This window comes from Synchiropus splendidus, chromosome 6, assembly GCF_027744825.2.
Source record: "Synchiropus splendidus isolate RoL2022-P1 chromosome 6, RoL_Sspl_1.0, whole genome shotgun sequence".
Classification (NCBI taxonomy): Eukaryota; Metazoa; Chordata; class Actinopteri; order Syngnathiformes; family Callionymidae; genus Synchiropus; species Synchiropus splendidus.
Genome location: NC_071339.1, coordinates 11,875,854 through 11,893,166, shown reverse-complemented (window position 1 = coordinate 11,893,166; position 17,313 = coordinate 11,875,854). Strand labels below are relative to the sequence as shown.

General features: G+C 41.4%; 1 protein-coding gene across 1 annotated transcript; it reads left to right on the top strand.

Annotated features, from left to right (window-relative positions):
- Positions 1–617: 617 nt before the first annotated feature.
- Positions 618–16,761, top strand: LOC128761085 (constitutive coactivator of PPAR-gamma-like protein 1 homolog). The gene is made up of 17 exons (XM_053868986.1): positions 618–1,343; positions 2,791–3,037; positions 3,111–3,193; positions 3,954–4,082; positions 5,621–5,705; positions 7,090–7,178; positions 7,260–7,501; positions 8,063–8,126; positions 8,201–8,395; positions 8,467–8,638; positions 10,283–10,532; positions 10,599–10,713; positions 12,264–12,473; positions 12,560–12,743; positions 14,062–14,191; positions 14,272–14,371; positions 15,451–16,761. Exons 1-17 carry the CDS (start codon positions 870–872, stop codon positions 15,634–15,636), a joined length of 2,955 nt encoding a protein of 984 aa, XP_053724961.1. The 5' UTR covers positions 618–869; the 3' UTR covers positions 15,637–16,761.
- The last annotated feature ends 552 nt before the right edge of the window (positions 16,762–17,313 follow it).

The following is a 17,313-nucleotide window of genomic DNA, read 5'->3' as shown; positions in this document are numbered from 1 at the left end:
TAGTACTGATGAAACGTGGTTTAAAAATGGATTAGGTGGGTTGGAATGTTTCTCTTGGAATGAATGACATATAAAGGGGTCATGAGAGTATCCCCAAGGGGAAATGCAGTTGAAGACCGAAGAAAATAACTAAACGCGGTTTCACTTCAAAACATGTCTCAAAATTACTGAGAGAATATTGTCGATGAATTAGACTTGTTGCTTCCGCTCTCGCCTACCAAACACAGATGTGTGCTGCCCTCCTGCTGCGATTGAGAGTATGACACTAACGCGACTGGGGCGCGAGGAAAGGCAATAAAGGCTTGGGGGAAAAAATGCACATTTACACTCCAAAGAGGAATTTAAACGAGTAAATGAGCATTTGTGCGTACACATGCGGTGGAAACATTTGACATTGTTATGAAAATAGATAGCAGCAATAATAGCAAAAGCCTTTTCAATGAAGCAAAATGAGGTAAAATATTCAAAAATAAATAAAGAAAAACAACAATTATTGAAAAAGAAATGTCTATTTTTGTATAGAAATGGTTTAAAATAATTGAATTTATTCCACTGAAAACCGTGCGTCTCCGTGCGTAGCGTGCGTCGTGACGTCATCACTTCCCTGCACAGTACTACTCTGCCATGGCTCCGTGAACTTGCACATGGCGGCTGACAGCCATGACTCGAAACAATTCGGCAAATTCGACCATAAATTAACCAACTGCCATCTGCATCTAATCCAAATAAGTTCATTTCTGCAATAACCAGCGCTACGGGACGGCTTTCGTTAACTGTCAAAGGCTCGGAGTGGCGCTAACGCTTCACTTTGCTCCTCCAACAGTTTTCTTTTTCCGTTTTTATTCCGGCTCACTTGTTACGTTTTGGTCATGGGCGTTCAGGGTTTCCAGGAGTACTTGGAGAAGCACTTTCCCAGCGCCGTGGTGCCGGTGGAGCTTCACAAACTGGCCCAGGGGAGCATGGTCGGTGGTGGCCGGCACAGACCCCCGCAGGGTCCGCTCAGGCTGCTGCTGGACGCGGAGAGCTGCCTGCACCGGCTCTACGGGGGCTTCTACAGTGACTGGGTGAGCGGAGGCCAGTGGAACAACATGTTCGTCTATCTGTCGGCCCTCTCCAGGGCCTGCTTCAACAACAACATTGAACTCATGGTTTGCTTCAATGGCGCCCTGGAGAAAGGCCGTCTTCACGACTGGGTCAAGCGGCAGGTGAACGACAGACAGACCAGTCAGCAGCTCATGAGCCACGTCCAGAACAAGGGGACTCCTCCGCCCAAAGTTTGGTTCCTGCCCCCTGTTTGCTTGGTGCACTTCATCCGACTGGCACTGCTCAAGTTCCGCGTCAGGGTGAGTGTTAAACTCGCCTGTTGAACAGGAATCATTTTGGGACTGTTGACATTTTATTGACAGTAGATTCATTTGGCTCTTACAGTCTCCGTGTTTGCAGTTGTGGACATAGATCGTTCTACTTGAGGAGAAAATATATATACATTATTTGAGATGTAAAAATCTCACATTGTCTTCCACCAAATAACGATTGACCCGATTGAAGAACAAATCACATCCAGTCTTCCGAATTCTTAATCCACATCTGATCTGCTCCTTGTCCCCCTAAACCAGGGTGGCAGAACCGCCAGAGCCAGTCCCACATGGGTCTAGGAACACGCTGCAAACAGTTTCATTTTCCCTGAAGCTCCACCAATACTATTGTGCTGAACACTGCAGCTTTGTGAGCTGCTTCCCACAGTAGTCAGTACAGTTAAGTAAGGCTGAAGGGTTTTAGGAAAAAAAGGAATTACGTTTTTTTCCTGGATGATACTGGGTGTTGACTGTTAACACTAAACTGTTTGACAGGAACAAACCAACAACAGTAGAATGACAGTAGTACAAATGTGACTGACAGTAATCAGTCCCTCCAGCAGATGATAATGTTGTGATCACATCTGAACTATGAACACCGTTCCAACCAATCCCCACGAGCTCTGCGAGCCGCTGCGATTTTGTCCAATCTCCGCGACTTACCCCCAGTTCCACCAATCACTTTACTCTTCTTTCACTCAGCCCTCTATGTGGCATAAGTGGCATCATATTTCTCTCCCTCCTTGTTGAGATAAAGTCATGTGCGATGCCAAGTGCTCACTCACATTTGCCCACAAATATTACCAAGTGTCGCGATCCGGACGTGAACGATTCTGAATCCATTGATAAATGTCCAAATTCCCATGATTGAAATGTAGAATAGACGGAACTAAAAACCGGAACTCACGGGCGCAGATGAACAGACAATTGGGGTATGGCTGGTACAGGTACACAGACTCATGTTGTAGGTTGTCAATGTTGTGTTGGAACTAGTAGCGATGTTCTATGCCATCCAATGGCATCCATGCTTATGATGTAACATAAGATAAGATAGGACTGACTGTATCTGTTCATCTGGGCTGTCATATTTGTTAACTTAAATGTTTTTGGACTTTTTAATATGGAAACATTTAAACCCGGAAGATACACCAGGATTAAAATCACTGTCACGAGTGTTGGAATAGATTTTGTGGAGGGCATATTTATTTATGAATAATAGTTTCTTTTGTCATTATCATTAATTTTCCCTGACTGCTTAAGAAATGACTAGTTGTCTGTTGACAATGATCTTTTCAGAGTTACGTACCCTCTCAGAGTGGCTCGAGCAATGCTCTTACAACTTGAGTGACTAGTACAGTGTCTTTAACGTGGCTTCGCTTCTGGACATTTGACTTCAGTGTATATACTAATGTGTCCTCCTTCGTGTACCTCTTAGGTCGTCCAGAGCCTGGAGGACCACCACCTAGAAGTGATGACCTTATACCGAGAGAACGGCTTCCATGGTTTGCTGGCCTACGACTCAGACTACGCCTTATGCAATGTCCCAAACTACTTCAGCTCATACATCCTCAAATTGAGCCGCAACGGCAAAAGCTTGACCACCAGCCAGTTTCTGATGGAGGAAGTGGCCCAGCATCTCCAACTGGACCCAAGTCGATTTGTCATTTTTGCCTGCCTGTTGGGTGCGTTACGTTTCCCCTCATTACAATGGGTCGAGTCGGTTGTTGATTTGGTAACACTGCTGTTGCTTACTAGGGAATCACATCCTGCCTGATGAAGACTTGGCTACTTTTCACTGGAGACTTCTTGGACCTAAACATCCGTTAGTGTCATTGAAGGTAAGCGCGCTCCTCAAGATGTTGAGGAAGGAAAGAAATGACTGAAACTATCTTCCAGAGTTCCTAGATCAGCGTTTTTCAACCGTGGCACAGTTTCACCTAATTTGTCCAGAGATAAAGGTGGGCGATATGATGACAGTAGGTCATGAGCAATTAGAACTTGTTGACCGTCTACCAGCGAAAGCAAACTACATGGATTCGGTCACATTCTTACTATACACTATAGATCTATACTGACAAGCTGATTTGTCCATCAGTCGCAGCGGCGCTGTGCAAGGAGCTCCTTTTCACACATACATTCATAGTGAAGAAGTCTGTCAAATGCACAACTTCCAGTTGTTTTTATAGCCGATGCACCTCTAACTTGACCACATACGTTCATGACAGAATGATGGACCGCTCCCTGTCCGTCCTGCGACGCCAAAGACTGTCTGCACCACCGGCTAACGTGATGACTCACTTCAAAACTCCATTGATACTTGTAGACTGTCAAAGTTTGCTTCATGGTTGAAAAGTTGGCTAACAACTAAATGCAAAACCAAATAAATTTGCTCCAAATTTTGAAGCAAGAGTGCATGATTATTGTTTTGAAGCTAAGGCAATTACAGTGCAGCATTGAGACAGTAAGGCAGTTACAGTTGGACACCCTCTCATGTGCACAACCCAAGTAAAATGGTTTTCTGGTTGAAAATTAAAAAGATGTAAAGACTGTCTTTTAAGAGGAACTTTCTAAATTCATCAAACTTGGCTTTATTCTCAGGTGCGTGCCCACCAGCTGGTGCTGCCGCCGTGTGATGTTGTAATTGAGGCTGTGGCTGATTTTGTACGCAACATTCAAGACACCACTGACCTGGATGCCATTGCTAAAGACATTTTCCAGCCTTTGCAGGTAGGTGAGCTTCTGAACACCTTATGAAAACCTTGCCTTACTTAGGGATGGCTCCGATCAGGTATCAGTATCGGGCTCCGATCCCAACATTTTTGATGGATCGGGAATTGCTGAGATGATCCAAGAGCCAAGTGTGAGCTTCATGTTTTTAGCTGAAATCTCTTAGCAGTCGGCTGCTTTGCGAGTTCACTGCAAGCTGTGGAATAGATTTCCTGTATATTTTTGAGAGGCAATAGGCGTGCTTTAGGAAGTCCAGTCCACAGTTTGCAGAGAGCTCGCAGAACTGAGACTTCAGCTGACTACATGTTGTTGAACTCCAAAGTAGACGTAAATAAAGTGAAGCGGTGGTGTTTGCTGACAAGACATAACAGTTGCGCGAGACAGTCAAGCGAAGTGCGAACGAACAGCACATTGGCAAACGCTGTGTGTGGCCTTAAATTAGTCAAACATCTCCAATGTTGGACTTCAGATGTTTGTCCTACATCACTTGTCAATTGTAAAATGGATTTATTTATTCTCCAAGAGCGAGTACATGGTGTTTTGATCATCAATGAAACATTGTTTTCTATCCATTCACTTTCTACATACAGTATTTAATTTAAGGATTTAATAAATGTCAAGCAAGTGCCGATGTGAAACCATGTGAAACTAGAGTTGCAAATTTATTTTCAGGATAATGTTTTTTTCTGTTGTCAGGTACTCGTGTTTTCCTCACTTCCTTCTGTGATCTGACACTGACCTCTAGTTGCCTTCGCTAATTAATTAAAACAACACACTGAGCTCAGGTATTGAATCGGAGGAATATTGCTATTGGGAGCCATCCAAATTCAAGTATCAGGATCGGATCAGTCCAAACAATCCACAAAAAGTCCAAAAATCTGAATTGGTGCATTACTCCTTTATCCACCAAAGTCATAAAATTGTGACCAGCAGCATCGCTGCGGTTAAACAAGCCTCGCTGCAAATATGAAGCCTACTTTACACAAACAGATGACGGATGTCAATATGAATTCAATTCGTGTAGATGTTTTTATGAATGTTTTGGAGTGATCGCAGACTGAAAACGTTACCCCTAGTTGAGGAGACAAGGGCGAAGTTTCATACTTTCATACTAGGAGCATAACAGAGGCCAGGAGAGCGGTTTGACTGAGCCAGATTCAGAAGAATTGACACTCTAATGAAGATCATGCATCATCCTCATTGTGCTCATTCTCTTCATCCTTAGCATCATGTTCATCATTGTTGCTTGAATTACTCTCTAAAAGTAATTCATTATGGCGCCTATCTAGTGATGTCATGATACACACATATCAGATGAGTGAATTTACTCCTCTCCTAAACTCTAGGTCATTTCTCATTTAACTTGCCGTTATTTCTAACCATTTTTAAGCTATAGCCTTTTGAAAAAGTAAAGTCAAAGTTGAGTGTTTCATTGAAAAACCCTGTCATTTCTATCACATCTCCCAGTTGTGTTGCGATAGTGCCTTCGCATAATGGACATGTTGGACTTCAAAAGTGGCATATGTTGTTCTTTCTAGTCTTGCACTGAAGAAAAAGTGATGCGCTTCAAGAAGGCAATGGAGTACTACTCCTCTGCGAGCAAGCGCCTGCCGTCAGACTCAAGTAGGTTTCTTCTTTTCAAGCCTTTGATATCTGGGATACCTCACTGAGTATCACTCAGTATACTGAGTTTATGATTTCATGTTTTCTAATTAAGGATGCACTGATGATATTATTGGCAGAATTTTGTTGTGGTTTATGTACTTTGATGCATTTTTTTTGTAATGCGTCTTTTGCTTGAAGGACAAATATAATTGAAAAACTTAGTTGTGCTGTTGCTGTAAAAATAAAAGCTATTTTTTTATGTTGTGAAAATATTTAATAAACATTTACTTTTTCAAGCATTTGATGTCTTTGAAAAACATGTCTAAAATGTATGCTACACTATTTATGCAATATTAAAAAAATGTGAAAACTCAAACACATTTAATATTCAGCATTTTATTTGGCTTCAACCGCAACTTTTCATTTCAGTGCATCCATAATTTTAATTATTTCTGACTCAGAGTTTTCTTGCCAAAAAATAAATACTGATATATAAAATACAGTGTGCAGACACCTGTAGACAGATCTGCTTAGTCATAGTAGTCCTGAAATATGCTGTTTTTCAGGTGTCCATGATATCTGCACTGCAAAATATTGAAACAGAGTGACTTCCGCATTGTAAATAGCTTTAAATACATCCATGAAACTAGTTTTGTGATTTGAATGCCTTTAAAATGCGTCCTCTGGTTTGGAGTTAAGCTTATGTGATCTGATATTTACACAGCATTAACTTGTATTTGTGTCATGCCGTATGTATGTGGTTGTCATCTTTCACTCTTTTGTTAATTTGTTGAGAAAACAATGGCAGAGGGAGAATGTTTCATGATCTCTCTCTTCAGTCAGCAACTCTGTGTTGTTATTACAAATCCAACAACAGCTGACAAGTCTGTGCTTGAATTTTATTGAAAAGCTTATTTACATACACTTTGGATACTAACTGGCTCACTATGTCAAGAGTTTATTTTGTCCCAGACTATTTGCTTGTCGTCGTAACTGCAGTACTACAAGCTAAGAACTTAAATTTGTGTGCTTAATTTATTCATGCACATTTGGGGATTTGTGTGCGTGATGGTGGCGGCTTTATAAACGATAAACGTTGTCATAGCCTGAAAGGAGGTCCTTCACATGATTTATGTAAAAAAAGTGAAAACTTGAAAAGTGCTCAAGTACTACCTCGTGGTTGCAGATATTTTTTGCAAGTATAAAATGCACTTAAGTGTGAAGGGTGTAAAGATTGTCGTCATCAAGAGTAGATATATTCTGTCAGCTAACTGACTACTGCTCAGTTGAAGAATCCTTTGTGCATATTGTATATTCTACATTGTCTTCTGTCCTCAGTCAATAAAATAATCTAAAAAAAACTAATGTTTTAGTTGAATGAATGTATCTGCGGATTTTGCAGTGACACAAAAACACCAGCAGAGGAGTCCTGTGGTGTCCCAGCAGGAATCGGGTGAATCCCTCAACATTCCACAGGTGCCATCTTCCGAGGTAGGATTTCCTTTCCTCCAAATGTTCTGCACCCCAGATGTTCTGTGAACTGAGAAGTACATTATCTTTTCTCATCTCCAGCAGTCGTGTTCGCTGCCACTGGCAGGACTAAGTCCTGTTATCGACTCAACTAAGCAATGCCCCCTGCTGGAGAGCAAGTCCGGCGACACTCCCCATGATGGAAAGCACAAGCCACTGTATGAGAGGTCTTTGCCAATCAACCCAGACCAAGCAAGCAGCTCTGATGACACTCAGGCTACTCTCCTGACCAACTCTCCGAAACCCTTGTCCGAGCCAGAGAAAAATGATGACACAACCAAGAAGTGAGTTTTGGGTATATAAACACAATTTTTATACTATTTAAATCTGGTTTAGTTTAATACATTAAAGCCACAACATTATGGTGGTTATAAAAGAGTTTGTTACAACATCCCAAAAAACTTTTTAGGGAACGGTAAGATTAGGGAACGTATATTATCATAAATAAACTACTCATTCATATCTGAATTATCAACAGTAGTAAATCATTTGAAAGTACGTATTATTGTCTTATTGTCTATATATTATCCAGGAATGGTCCACCAGAAAGGTTTGCTGTAAACAATTACTAATTATTGACCGTAAATATGCAAGTAATTACTTTATTAATAGTTACAAATGTGTTCCCCAGTCTAGAGTGTTACCAAAACATATGGCTTCTAGGGATGCTCTGATCAGGATTTTTTACTGCCAATCACAGATGACTATCAATTTGTTGTCAAAATGTTGTTATGATGAGACCATCTCTGTACATGTTAAATGTTGAACTTTGAATTTGTCCCACGCGCTTACCTTTTTCTGATCATCTGCACTGCCTCAAGTTTGTTCCTGATCCTCTGTTTCAGTGACAGAAATGATCTTCAAGGAGGATGTGAGAAGAAAGAAAACTCACAAGGGGACCAAGCAAAAGTAAGTTGGTTACCATCACCAGCTGGACATTCTCACACGTCCAGTGGTCCGACCTGGTCTTTTTCTGCCCTCAGACCGACGTGCCACACTCTGGAGACACTTTCAACTTGAACGCACAGATCCCCTCACTGCTGTCCATGCCCACCAGGAGTCACATGGACCTGACCACACCCCCCCTGCCCACCGTCGCTCCAGAGGTCCTGCGGGTGGCCGAGCACAGACATAGAAAGGGCCTGATGCACCCCAACATTTATCACATTCTAACCAAGGTCTTGTCTGACTCTGACTGGAGATAACGTTTAATGCCCTTTAACTGATGAGCGTCACTGTGTGTTTATAGGGCGAGGTTAAGCTTCTTGTCACCATTGAAGATGAAGCCACCATAGAACTCCCTTCCTCCAATCAGCTGTTTCGACCAGTCCGTCAATATGTTTACGGGGTTCTGTTCAGCCTTGCTGAGGACTGGAAGAAGGCTGAGAGACTTGCCACACGCAAATGCTGCCTGCCAGAATGTGAGTGAGTCTTTCATTGTACAGTACAGGTCCAAAGTCTGGACTCGCCTTCTGATTCAGTGTTTTCTCTTTATCTTTACTGCTTTCTACATTGTTGCTACAGACTGAAGATGTCAAATATATGAATCCGGATAAATTAAGTTATGTAGCAAAGAAAGAAATGTTGAATTACACTAAATATGTTTGACATTTTATAGAACTCAGAAGTGGAATCCATTTGCTGTGTGACAGGCTACAAACACTCGGCCTTGATGAGCTTCAGGATTGAGTCACCTGTTGGAAAACCTTATCAGGTGACCACATGGTGACGCTCGTCGTCAGAATGCCAAGAGTGAGCATGAGCAGAGCAGTCATCAAAGCAAAGGCTGGCTGTTTGGATGAACTTAAAAATATCAAACATGCCTTAAATCATTTCACACTTTTTTGTTGACATAATTCCATATGTGTTCATTCGTGGCGCTGATGCCTTCCTTGAGAACCTACAATGGAAACAGTCATGAAAATAAAGAGAACACATTCAATGAGAGGTGTGGCCGTCCTTTAGGCCTGTACGGTATCATCCACTAGTTATATTACAGGGCCAATGGCTTATTATAATTCAAGTTAGAAGTACTCAAAAGCTGTAAAGAAACACGGTGTACACAAACCTACTTGCGTTGTGATTAAACTGGGCTTGTAAAGTAGCCATTTGAGCAGAGAATTACACCGTTATCGTTTTTTGGAAACTTTATTTTTAGGGTTTTATTTGAGTATAGACAACAATAGATACACACACAAAAGAAGAGATCCCAATCCCAGTGTTTCTAGTTGGAAGGAGGAGAGATGGGGAGGATCAGATGGAACCCAATATACAAATACAGTATATCATCACTAAAATCTGGATTTGGCCTCCCCACTGTCGTCTCAGAGTGTGATGTCACAGACTGACGTGAAAGACATGTCGCTGCATCTTATTTGATGAATTCTAAGCCAAAAATGTATTCTTCCTGCCTCTTCCATTGAGAACAAAGGACAAACCATTCATTTGGTAATTTTGAAAATTGATTGTGATTTTGAAATACATCATTCCAAGTAGGGATGGGCGATAATTTAGCGTGCACGATATACCGCCAAACACAATGTCCACGATGACAATTCTGCATCTCACAATAAATTCGAAAAACACGTGACACACTGGCTGCATTGGACTTACACACGTGAACATGACAAGACCACGTCGGTGCACCGCGCTCTCCAGCTCCGCGGCATTTGACAGCCGACACCGGCGTGTGACAGCTGTGGAGAGTGTGGTGAACTTTGGTTCACGATCGTAGTTTTTAACTTATTTGTAATAAAGGGAACCTCTGATAATGACAATGGTCGACTCTGAGTCTCTGGATCTTTGTTTATTTTATTAGATGGAGTGGTCCTCATAGGTTCTCTGACGCGGTCGTCTACCTTGGTTTACATCAACACATGCAGGTTTCCCGCTGCGAAACACTGTGGTGAAAATAGTTGGATATTGGACGGACCTCCGCTCCGGTATTGGCAAAAATGGATCGATCGTGATAATTATCATTATCGCCGAAATTACATTTATCGTGATAACCTTTTTTTGTCCATATCACCCAACCCTAATACCAAGTAAATTGATTTCCATCCCAGATACTTGCGTCATGGTGAAAGAGTGGTCTGCTTACAAGGGCAAGTCTCCTGACACCCCTGAGCTGGTGGAGGCTCTGACATTCAGGGAATGGACGTGTCCAAATCTGAAGAAGCTGTGGCTCGGGAGAGCTGTGGAGGACAAGAATCGCCGGATGAGAGCTTTTCTGGCCTGCATGCGCTCCGACACTCCTGCCATGCTGAACCCTACCAACGTTCCCGCCTCCTTCCTGGTGCTGTGCTGTGTTCTGCGGTGAGTCGGACAACAAAAAGCTGTGCAGTGACGCTAATAAGGTAAATTCCTTCTGTTCTGCCCCAGGTTTATGCTACAGTGGCCGGGAGTAAGAGTGTTGCGTCGTAACGAACTTGATGCTTTCCTGGCCCAAGCGGTTTCTGCGAAACTTTTTGAGCCTGACCAGCTGCAGGAACTCAAGGTGACTTTGTGTCTGACAAATGCACACCTGACTGTCTCGCCGTAATCTGTCTTCGTTTGAGTTCCCTTGCTCATGTCACGATGATCAAACTTGGGTAATCTATATTTGAAGAGTCCTGTAAGTCTCGTCGAATAATGAAGGGCTCCGAAGCCGTACTGGTGTTAACGGGTCACTGTCTGTCTCAGGGGTGGGCAATTGCATTTCCTAAGGGGCCACATCATGTTCAGTGAATGTTGTGAGGGTCTGTCAAGTCAAAAAACAGATGGGAAGAAAAGGAGTCTTATTTTTTTTTCATCACTTTTTAATCACAAAGGTTATCCTTATGAATAATAAATAATGTATTATCTTTTTCCGTGGTGACCACATGATATGAAAGCACTTATCTACAAGATTTTGCTAATGGTACATTTTGAGGATGTATTTTGAGGGCGAACAAGTACTGTTAAAATGATCATAAAAACGATCTGTTTTAACATTTCAAAATCACTAGTAATAAAATAATTAACTTAAAATACGGAGTTTTAAGTAGATTTCAAGTAGTGCTTAGAATTCTAATACTAGTAGTGTTTTATATTAATTATTTATATTAATATTTGATTGAACACCACCACATCCACCACACATGCCACATCTGACTTTCATTCACTCGTTCAGGGGATTACCATGTGGTGGAGGTTGTTTTTTTGTGTTTTCTCCTTTTTTTATGCAGTTATGATCCTAAATTGATGGACAAGCAGCTTGTCGAAAACACCATGTAACCTATGAGAGCGCATCAACCATCTGTGCTGATTTTCTGCTGCAGCCCAAGGCACTTTAATGATGGAGACATTCCTGCCAGCAGGTCATGGCTGGTTTGACAGAATTGGGTGTTTTTTGAGGGTATGGATATTTGGGCTTCATTCAGTTCATTTGGGAAAATTCTATGTATAGCACAAGGGAAATTCAGTTCCTAACGTCGGTCTCAGTCTTGCTCCATGGTTGTGGTGCTGTCTGTACGCCCACTACTGATTCTGCTTGAGTTTTTTTTTCGGTAAATCTGAGATCTGGATTTACAGTCCTGACCTGATGGAAATAGGCAAATCCCATATAAAATGTCTGTCGGTAGCCTTTTTTTGGGGGGATTTCTTGTCGTGTCCAGCGGAGGCGTGGCCTTTAAAGCATGGGATCCGAGCTAAGACTGTTGAGTTACCTGAAGGGCTACAACCAGTACTACAATTCTGAAAATTAGCTTGTCTTCGATGACAAGTTATTATAAATGAGAGTCTGATTATTGATGGTTTACTGGTTGGAAATTGTATGACGGTTAATACAAAAGCTTTCAGAACAGCCTGTGGGTGCCACTTGTGAGCACATATCTAATCTGTGTTTCTCCTCTTTCTCATCTGTATCTGAAAAGTATGGCCTGTTTTTTCCTTGTGACTTGCATCCCAGCTTTTTGTCTGTAACCAGTGCTTTCTTCTTGCTTCTCCTTGCAATTCGTTAATCTTGGATGAGACTGTTCATTTGCTTAGCAAAGTTGAATCTAATGAACGTGATTGGTTCATCCACAGATCGACGTCCTGGACAGCAGAGGAGTTCAGCTTGCCGCTCTGTTTATGAGTGGGGTGGACATGGCTCTGTTGGCTAACGACTCGTGTGGCCAGCCCGTTCCCTGGGAGCACTGCTGCCCATGGATGTTTTTCGACGGCAAGCTGTTTCAGAGTACGCTTATCAAGGCAAACAGGGAGAGAGCTCAGCTCATTGACCTCTGTGACGGTCAGGTAAAGGTCTACTGCACCAGTATTTTCACTTGTAGTACAGTCTGCATCCAATTGTCCCGTGAAGCTGGAAATACTTTTTTGTACAGACAGAGCTGGTGGCCAAAGTGGAGAAAATGCGTCAGAGTATTCTTGAAGGCCTTAATTTCACACGACCAGCTCCTCTGTTCCTGGCGCCTCCACCACCTCCTTGCGTGATTCCTTTCTACTCCTCTCCAGCTCCCTTTTACCCCTCACCCTTCCATGCCCCGGGAAGAGGCAGGGGCTTATCAGGTTAGTGGAAACTGAGTATGGTTGTATTGTAATTCAAAAATGTGCTGCCATTAAGAAAAAAATTCCATGAGTTGTGTCATAACTTGTTATTTTTAATACTATATCAATTTGTATTTATTTATTTTGCAGGGAAATAATTTTGTTTCCACAATTTTGTCCTATCACAGTGACTTTCCCGCCATTTCCACCCATCACTTTAGTCTCCCTTCACTATCTATGTGTCATGTGCGGCATCATATTTCCTCCCTCCTTGTTTAGATGAAGATGTGCAACACCAAATGCTCACATTTGCCCACAAATGTGGCTGCCAGAGGTTCTAAATTAATCCATTTATAAATGTACAAATTCCCATTATTGAAATGTTGAATAGACAGAGCTAAAGGTAAATAAACATGGCTGAGTGCGAGATCCATCTTTCTCCAACTATTTCTAACACTCTATATCCCAACCCTGAATGAGCCACTGAAGAACAACAGTCACACACACACACACACACACACACACACACACACACACACACACACACACACACACACACACAAACATTCCCCACCTTAACTCTCAGACTCCAAACGTCCCTCAGTCTCCACCTTTGTGAGGAGCTCTGTAACAAGACAACGAGCATGCACCACTCGCCGTCAGCCTGGAAACTACTCATGGATCATCATAAATATCGATGGACTTATTTTATCGTATATTGATTTAGCAAATGAGGCATGTATGGTTAAAATCACTGCAGCCTGGAGCTTCTATTAGGCTAAAAAGTGACACTTGGTTTTTTAAAAACTAATTTGCAAAGATCTTTATTTCCATCTGGTCCATTTCTCATCTGGTATAACTGTTACCGCAGGAGAACATAACTGAAATTACATGTGATCGACATTATGATTGAGTTACTGCCCTTTTTTTCTACAGTTCATAATATTAAACTAATTTTCGAATACATTTGAAAAAAGTTAGAAGTATGCACTTTGTGACCCAAAGGCCTACCGTCGGTTCAGTACGCGCTTCTGAAATCACAATATATAATTGATGAATAATATTCCTCTCAAATATGTCTCATTGCTGAATATTCACAATAATTAACCAGTGGTGTAACTTAAAAGAAGAAAATAAAGAAAATAGATAATAATATGGTTGTACAGGTAAATATTATTTTATTATTTATTTTTTAATGGCCCGTGTGCTACTCCTTTGGTTTCTGCGATTACCATGTTCCTGACCCTTGCTCTAAACGGACACGTTCTGTCTAAACTGTTCATGGTGAAGTGGTGATTTAAACCTGCTTTGTATGATCATCTTTTTTTATGTCCTCAAGAACCTCCAGGAAAACCCTCACATGGTGGTAAGCTGGAAATAGCCGGGACCGTGGTGGGGCAATGGGCTGGATCTAGACGTCGGGGAGGGTTTCCGGTCCAAGTGGTGTCAGTCGGTGGACCTAACAGAGGGTAAAATCTGAAATTAGCAACGGTGTCCATAGTCCTCCATTCTGAGTTTTTGTTATTTAGAACTTGTTTCTGTACTACAGTCGTCCAAGAGGAGTCATTTCAACACCAGTCATCAGGACCTTTGGTCGTGGAGGTACTATGTACCCTCCTCGAGTGTACAAGAGCCAGAATATCTGCCTGGTGAGTTTTACATTGTTCCTCAGACAAATTGACTCTTCACCGCTGTCTTTCATACCTTGCAATCTTTTCAATGTAGGAGTTGGAACTTCAAAAACTTTTGAAGGAGTTTAAAATGTTTGACTGTTGTCAATGTACTTTATGGTAGAGTATAGAGAAAAAACGTGTTGTTTACAATATATAATACGTTTTATCTAATTTGTGTACTATTGTTTTATTATTACAATAAAAAAAACTGTTTTCAACTGAAATAAGCAGTAATAAGTTATAAAAACAGGGTTCCCACAAATCAAAATCAAATGAATGAATAAATGAAAAGGAATGAAATTCGTAATTTGAAAAACGTAATTTGAAAAAATATGTAAATTAAACATATTTTTTAGGCATTAAACACAGGCATATGTTGGCGACATTGGCTAAATACAGTCAGCACACACTGGTGCTAAGTTCATTTTAAAGGCCCACTCATGCACTCTTTACGTGCAAGCCTTGTCGTTTCAAGCGATGTCATCGTCACTAATCACATGCTTCCATGCTTTCTTTATGGTAGTATTGCTGTGCGCCAATATTTCCACCGGGGGAGCAGCCCAGAGTCAAAAGTTTATGACGACAACAACAAACTCCGAAACATGGCAACCGTGGAAGAAGTATTGACAATGTACCTCTGCACACACGGCAGCATTGTAGGCGGTGGTGGCCGTTAAATACCGCCTCCTGAAAATTTCAGTCGCTGAGAAAAAATTTACAGACACTGCCAGTGTTCTGTCTTCTTCGTGTCTCATTGGAGCTACGTAGCGGGTAGTAACAGTAACACTGCCCCTGCGGTTTCAGGTGGTACTGCTCCATTTAGCACTTATCCATAAGCATTGTGGAAGCGTACTACAATACGGAGGAAATGAGCAAAGAGCACGGATCTGGATCTGTATTGAGCATAAATTTGCCTTTGAATTACATTCATGAAAAATCTGTCATATGACAGGCATCAAGTTATGTAGTTATGTAGTGTAAATATAACACTATTATAATGATAACTTTATTGATGTAAATTACTTGTGATTCACGCTGCCCTGTTTTCTCTCTAGAATAAGCCTGCCCATCAAACTGCTTACACATCCCAGGGCGATGTGGTGAAGGAAAAGAAGGGGCCAGAGGAGGAGAAGAAATCCTCCCTGGTGATGTGCGACGATTCAACTGTGGCGAATGGTATTGAGCACGTGGATCCTGATCTGCAGAATGGAGATGAAGAGAAACATGCTGCTCTCATCTGACCTGAAAGTGCCTTTTTCAGAGACTCAAAATTGTGCAATACTGATCCATACTCAAATGCACTAAACATAGATGGTCGCCATAGAGACGGTGGCTCGGAGACAGCCGTCTTAAAAGAAGAGTGAGCCAATTTGTCTCGAGTGGAAAAGGAAATAAATTTAAAAATTAATATTTTTTATTCTTACAGATGAATACTGGTAAACTTAAAAAGGCACAGTGTCATTTATTAATATGACAAAAGTCAACACAGAATATTTTTTTCTTTCTGAGCATCACTCGTGGTTCATTAATCTCTTGAGGTTCGGGTTTGTTGGAATTTCGCTCACAAAAATTTACGTTCACAATTACAAGTCATAGACAGCGTAATCACAACGTTGTGACCACCTTTTAAATATTGTGTAGATTCCCATTGGGTATGAATACGTCTGCTGTTGCCAGGTGTTCTGGTCTGCAGTGGCTAGTAGTTAGAGAAATAAGAAACACAAGCGAGGCATCTTGTGAACCACTGCTGGCCTTGGAAGCACTTTAGTCAAGCCTAATTCACATGTCATCATGTGGCTGTTTGAAACAGAGTTCCAGCCTCACCAGCTGAAAGGAAACCTGCTCAATGTTTGTCGGTGGCTACAACTGTACGACTCGTTGGCGTATAAATGCACATTTTTCCTGACACATCTCTAGTTCTTCTCTCTTTCGAAAAGTGATTACATTTCAGTTAAGTTAAAACTGACTTAAGTTATTAGCAAGTGAATACTTTATTAAGCATCCAAGTTGAAAGGTTGGTTCCTGTCTCTAAACTTATCACATGTTTGTCTTTGCTGTAAAAACAGTTATAACAGTTAGAAGTAAAAAAAAATAACCTGTTTTTGAGTTACACTTTATTGTAGACTATACTTCCTTAATAACTACGCTTGAAACAGTTTGCTCCTTTTATCGCCACAAATCATCTCAAGAGATTTAAATCATGCCTTCTGTTTCTGATAGTTATCTAAAACCTGCTTTCCCTTCCCAACCATTTATAGTCTACACTGGATGTATGTGGAATCAGAGAGTTCCTCAAGGTTAGTCTGGCTTGCTGTTGATGAAATGAAGTGTAAACAATGGCTGCAATGCTTAATAAAACTATATTCTCCGGTAGATGTAATTTGCGGTTTGATCATTTATCCTTCCTGGTGCATCGCAACATTCATATTTAACTATGGCTTGTTTATTCAGTCTTGGACGATTACTATGCAGGCTATTTCGAAATCGCATCAGTCAGCAAATCTGCTTGTTATTTGTGCAGATGCAGGTAGAGATCAGTTTGGGTATTCTAAATATTTTTGCATCAGATTATTGGAAGAAGGTTTATTGATTTTTTTAATTTTATTTTTTATTGTTTTTTTTTTTTTTTATCTCAATCAATGGCACTGAAGCTGCTCAACACGCCAACAGCAGAACATTGGAAACATCCCTTCTTCAAGATACATTTAGTTTCTCATTATAACAGTCTGATCTGCATCATGTTTGTCCTGCAGCGGTATAGATACTGACCAAGGTTCATGCCAAGGGCAATGAGGGCAATGTCCAGAAGTGACCCAAGACTAGTCAGACCGGATAAGGACAGGGAAACCACCGGCAGAATCATTCTACTCTGGGAGTTGTCTGAAAAAGTGCCTCTGGTTTCCACCTGTTTTCTGTTC

Bases quoted from the DNA above. Each gene is read 5' to 3' on its own strand.
- LOC128761085 (XM_053868986.1), top strand. From the start codon at position 870: ATGGGCGTTCAGGGTTTCCAGGAGTACTTGGAGAAGCACTTTCCCAGC. The intron at 8,127-8,200 runs GTAAGTTGGTTA...TTCTGCCCTCAG, and splicing joins CACAAGGGGACCAAGCAAAA to ACCGACGTGCCACACTCTGG. The intron at 10,714-12,263 runs GTGACTTTGTGT...GTTCATCCACAG, and splicing joins ACCAGCTGCAGGAACTCAAG to ATCGACGTCCTGGACAGCAG.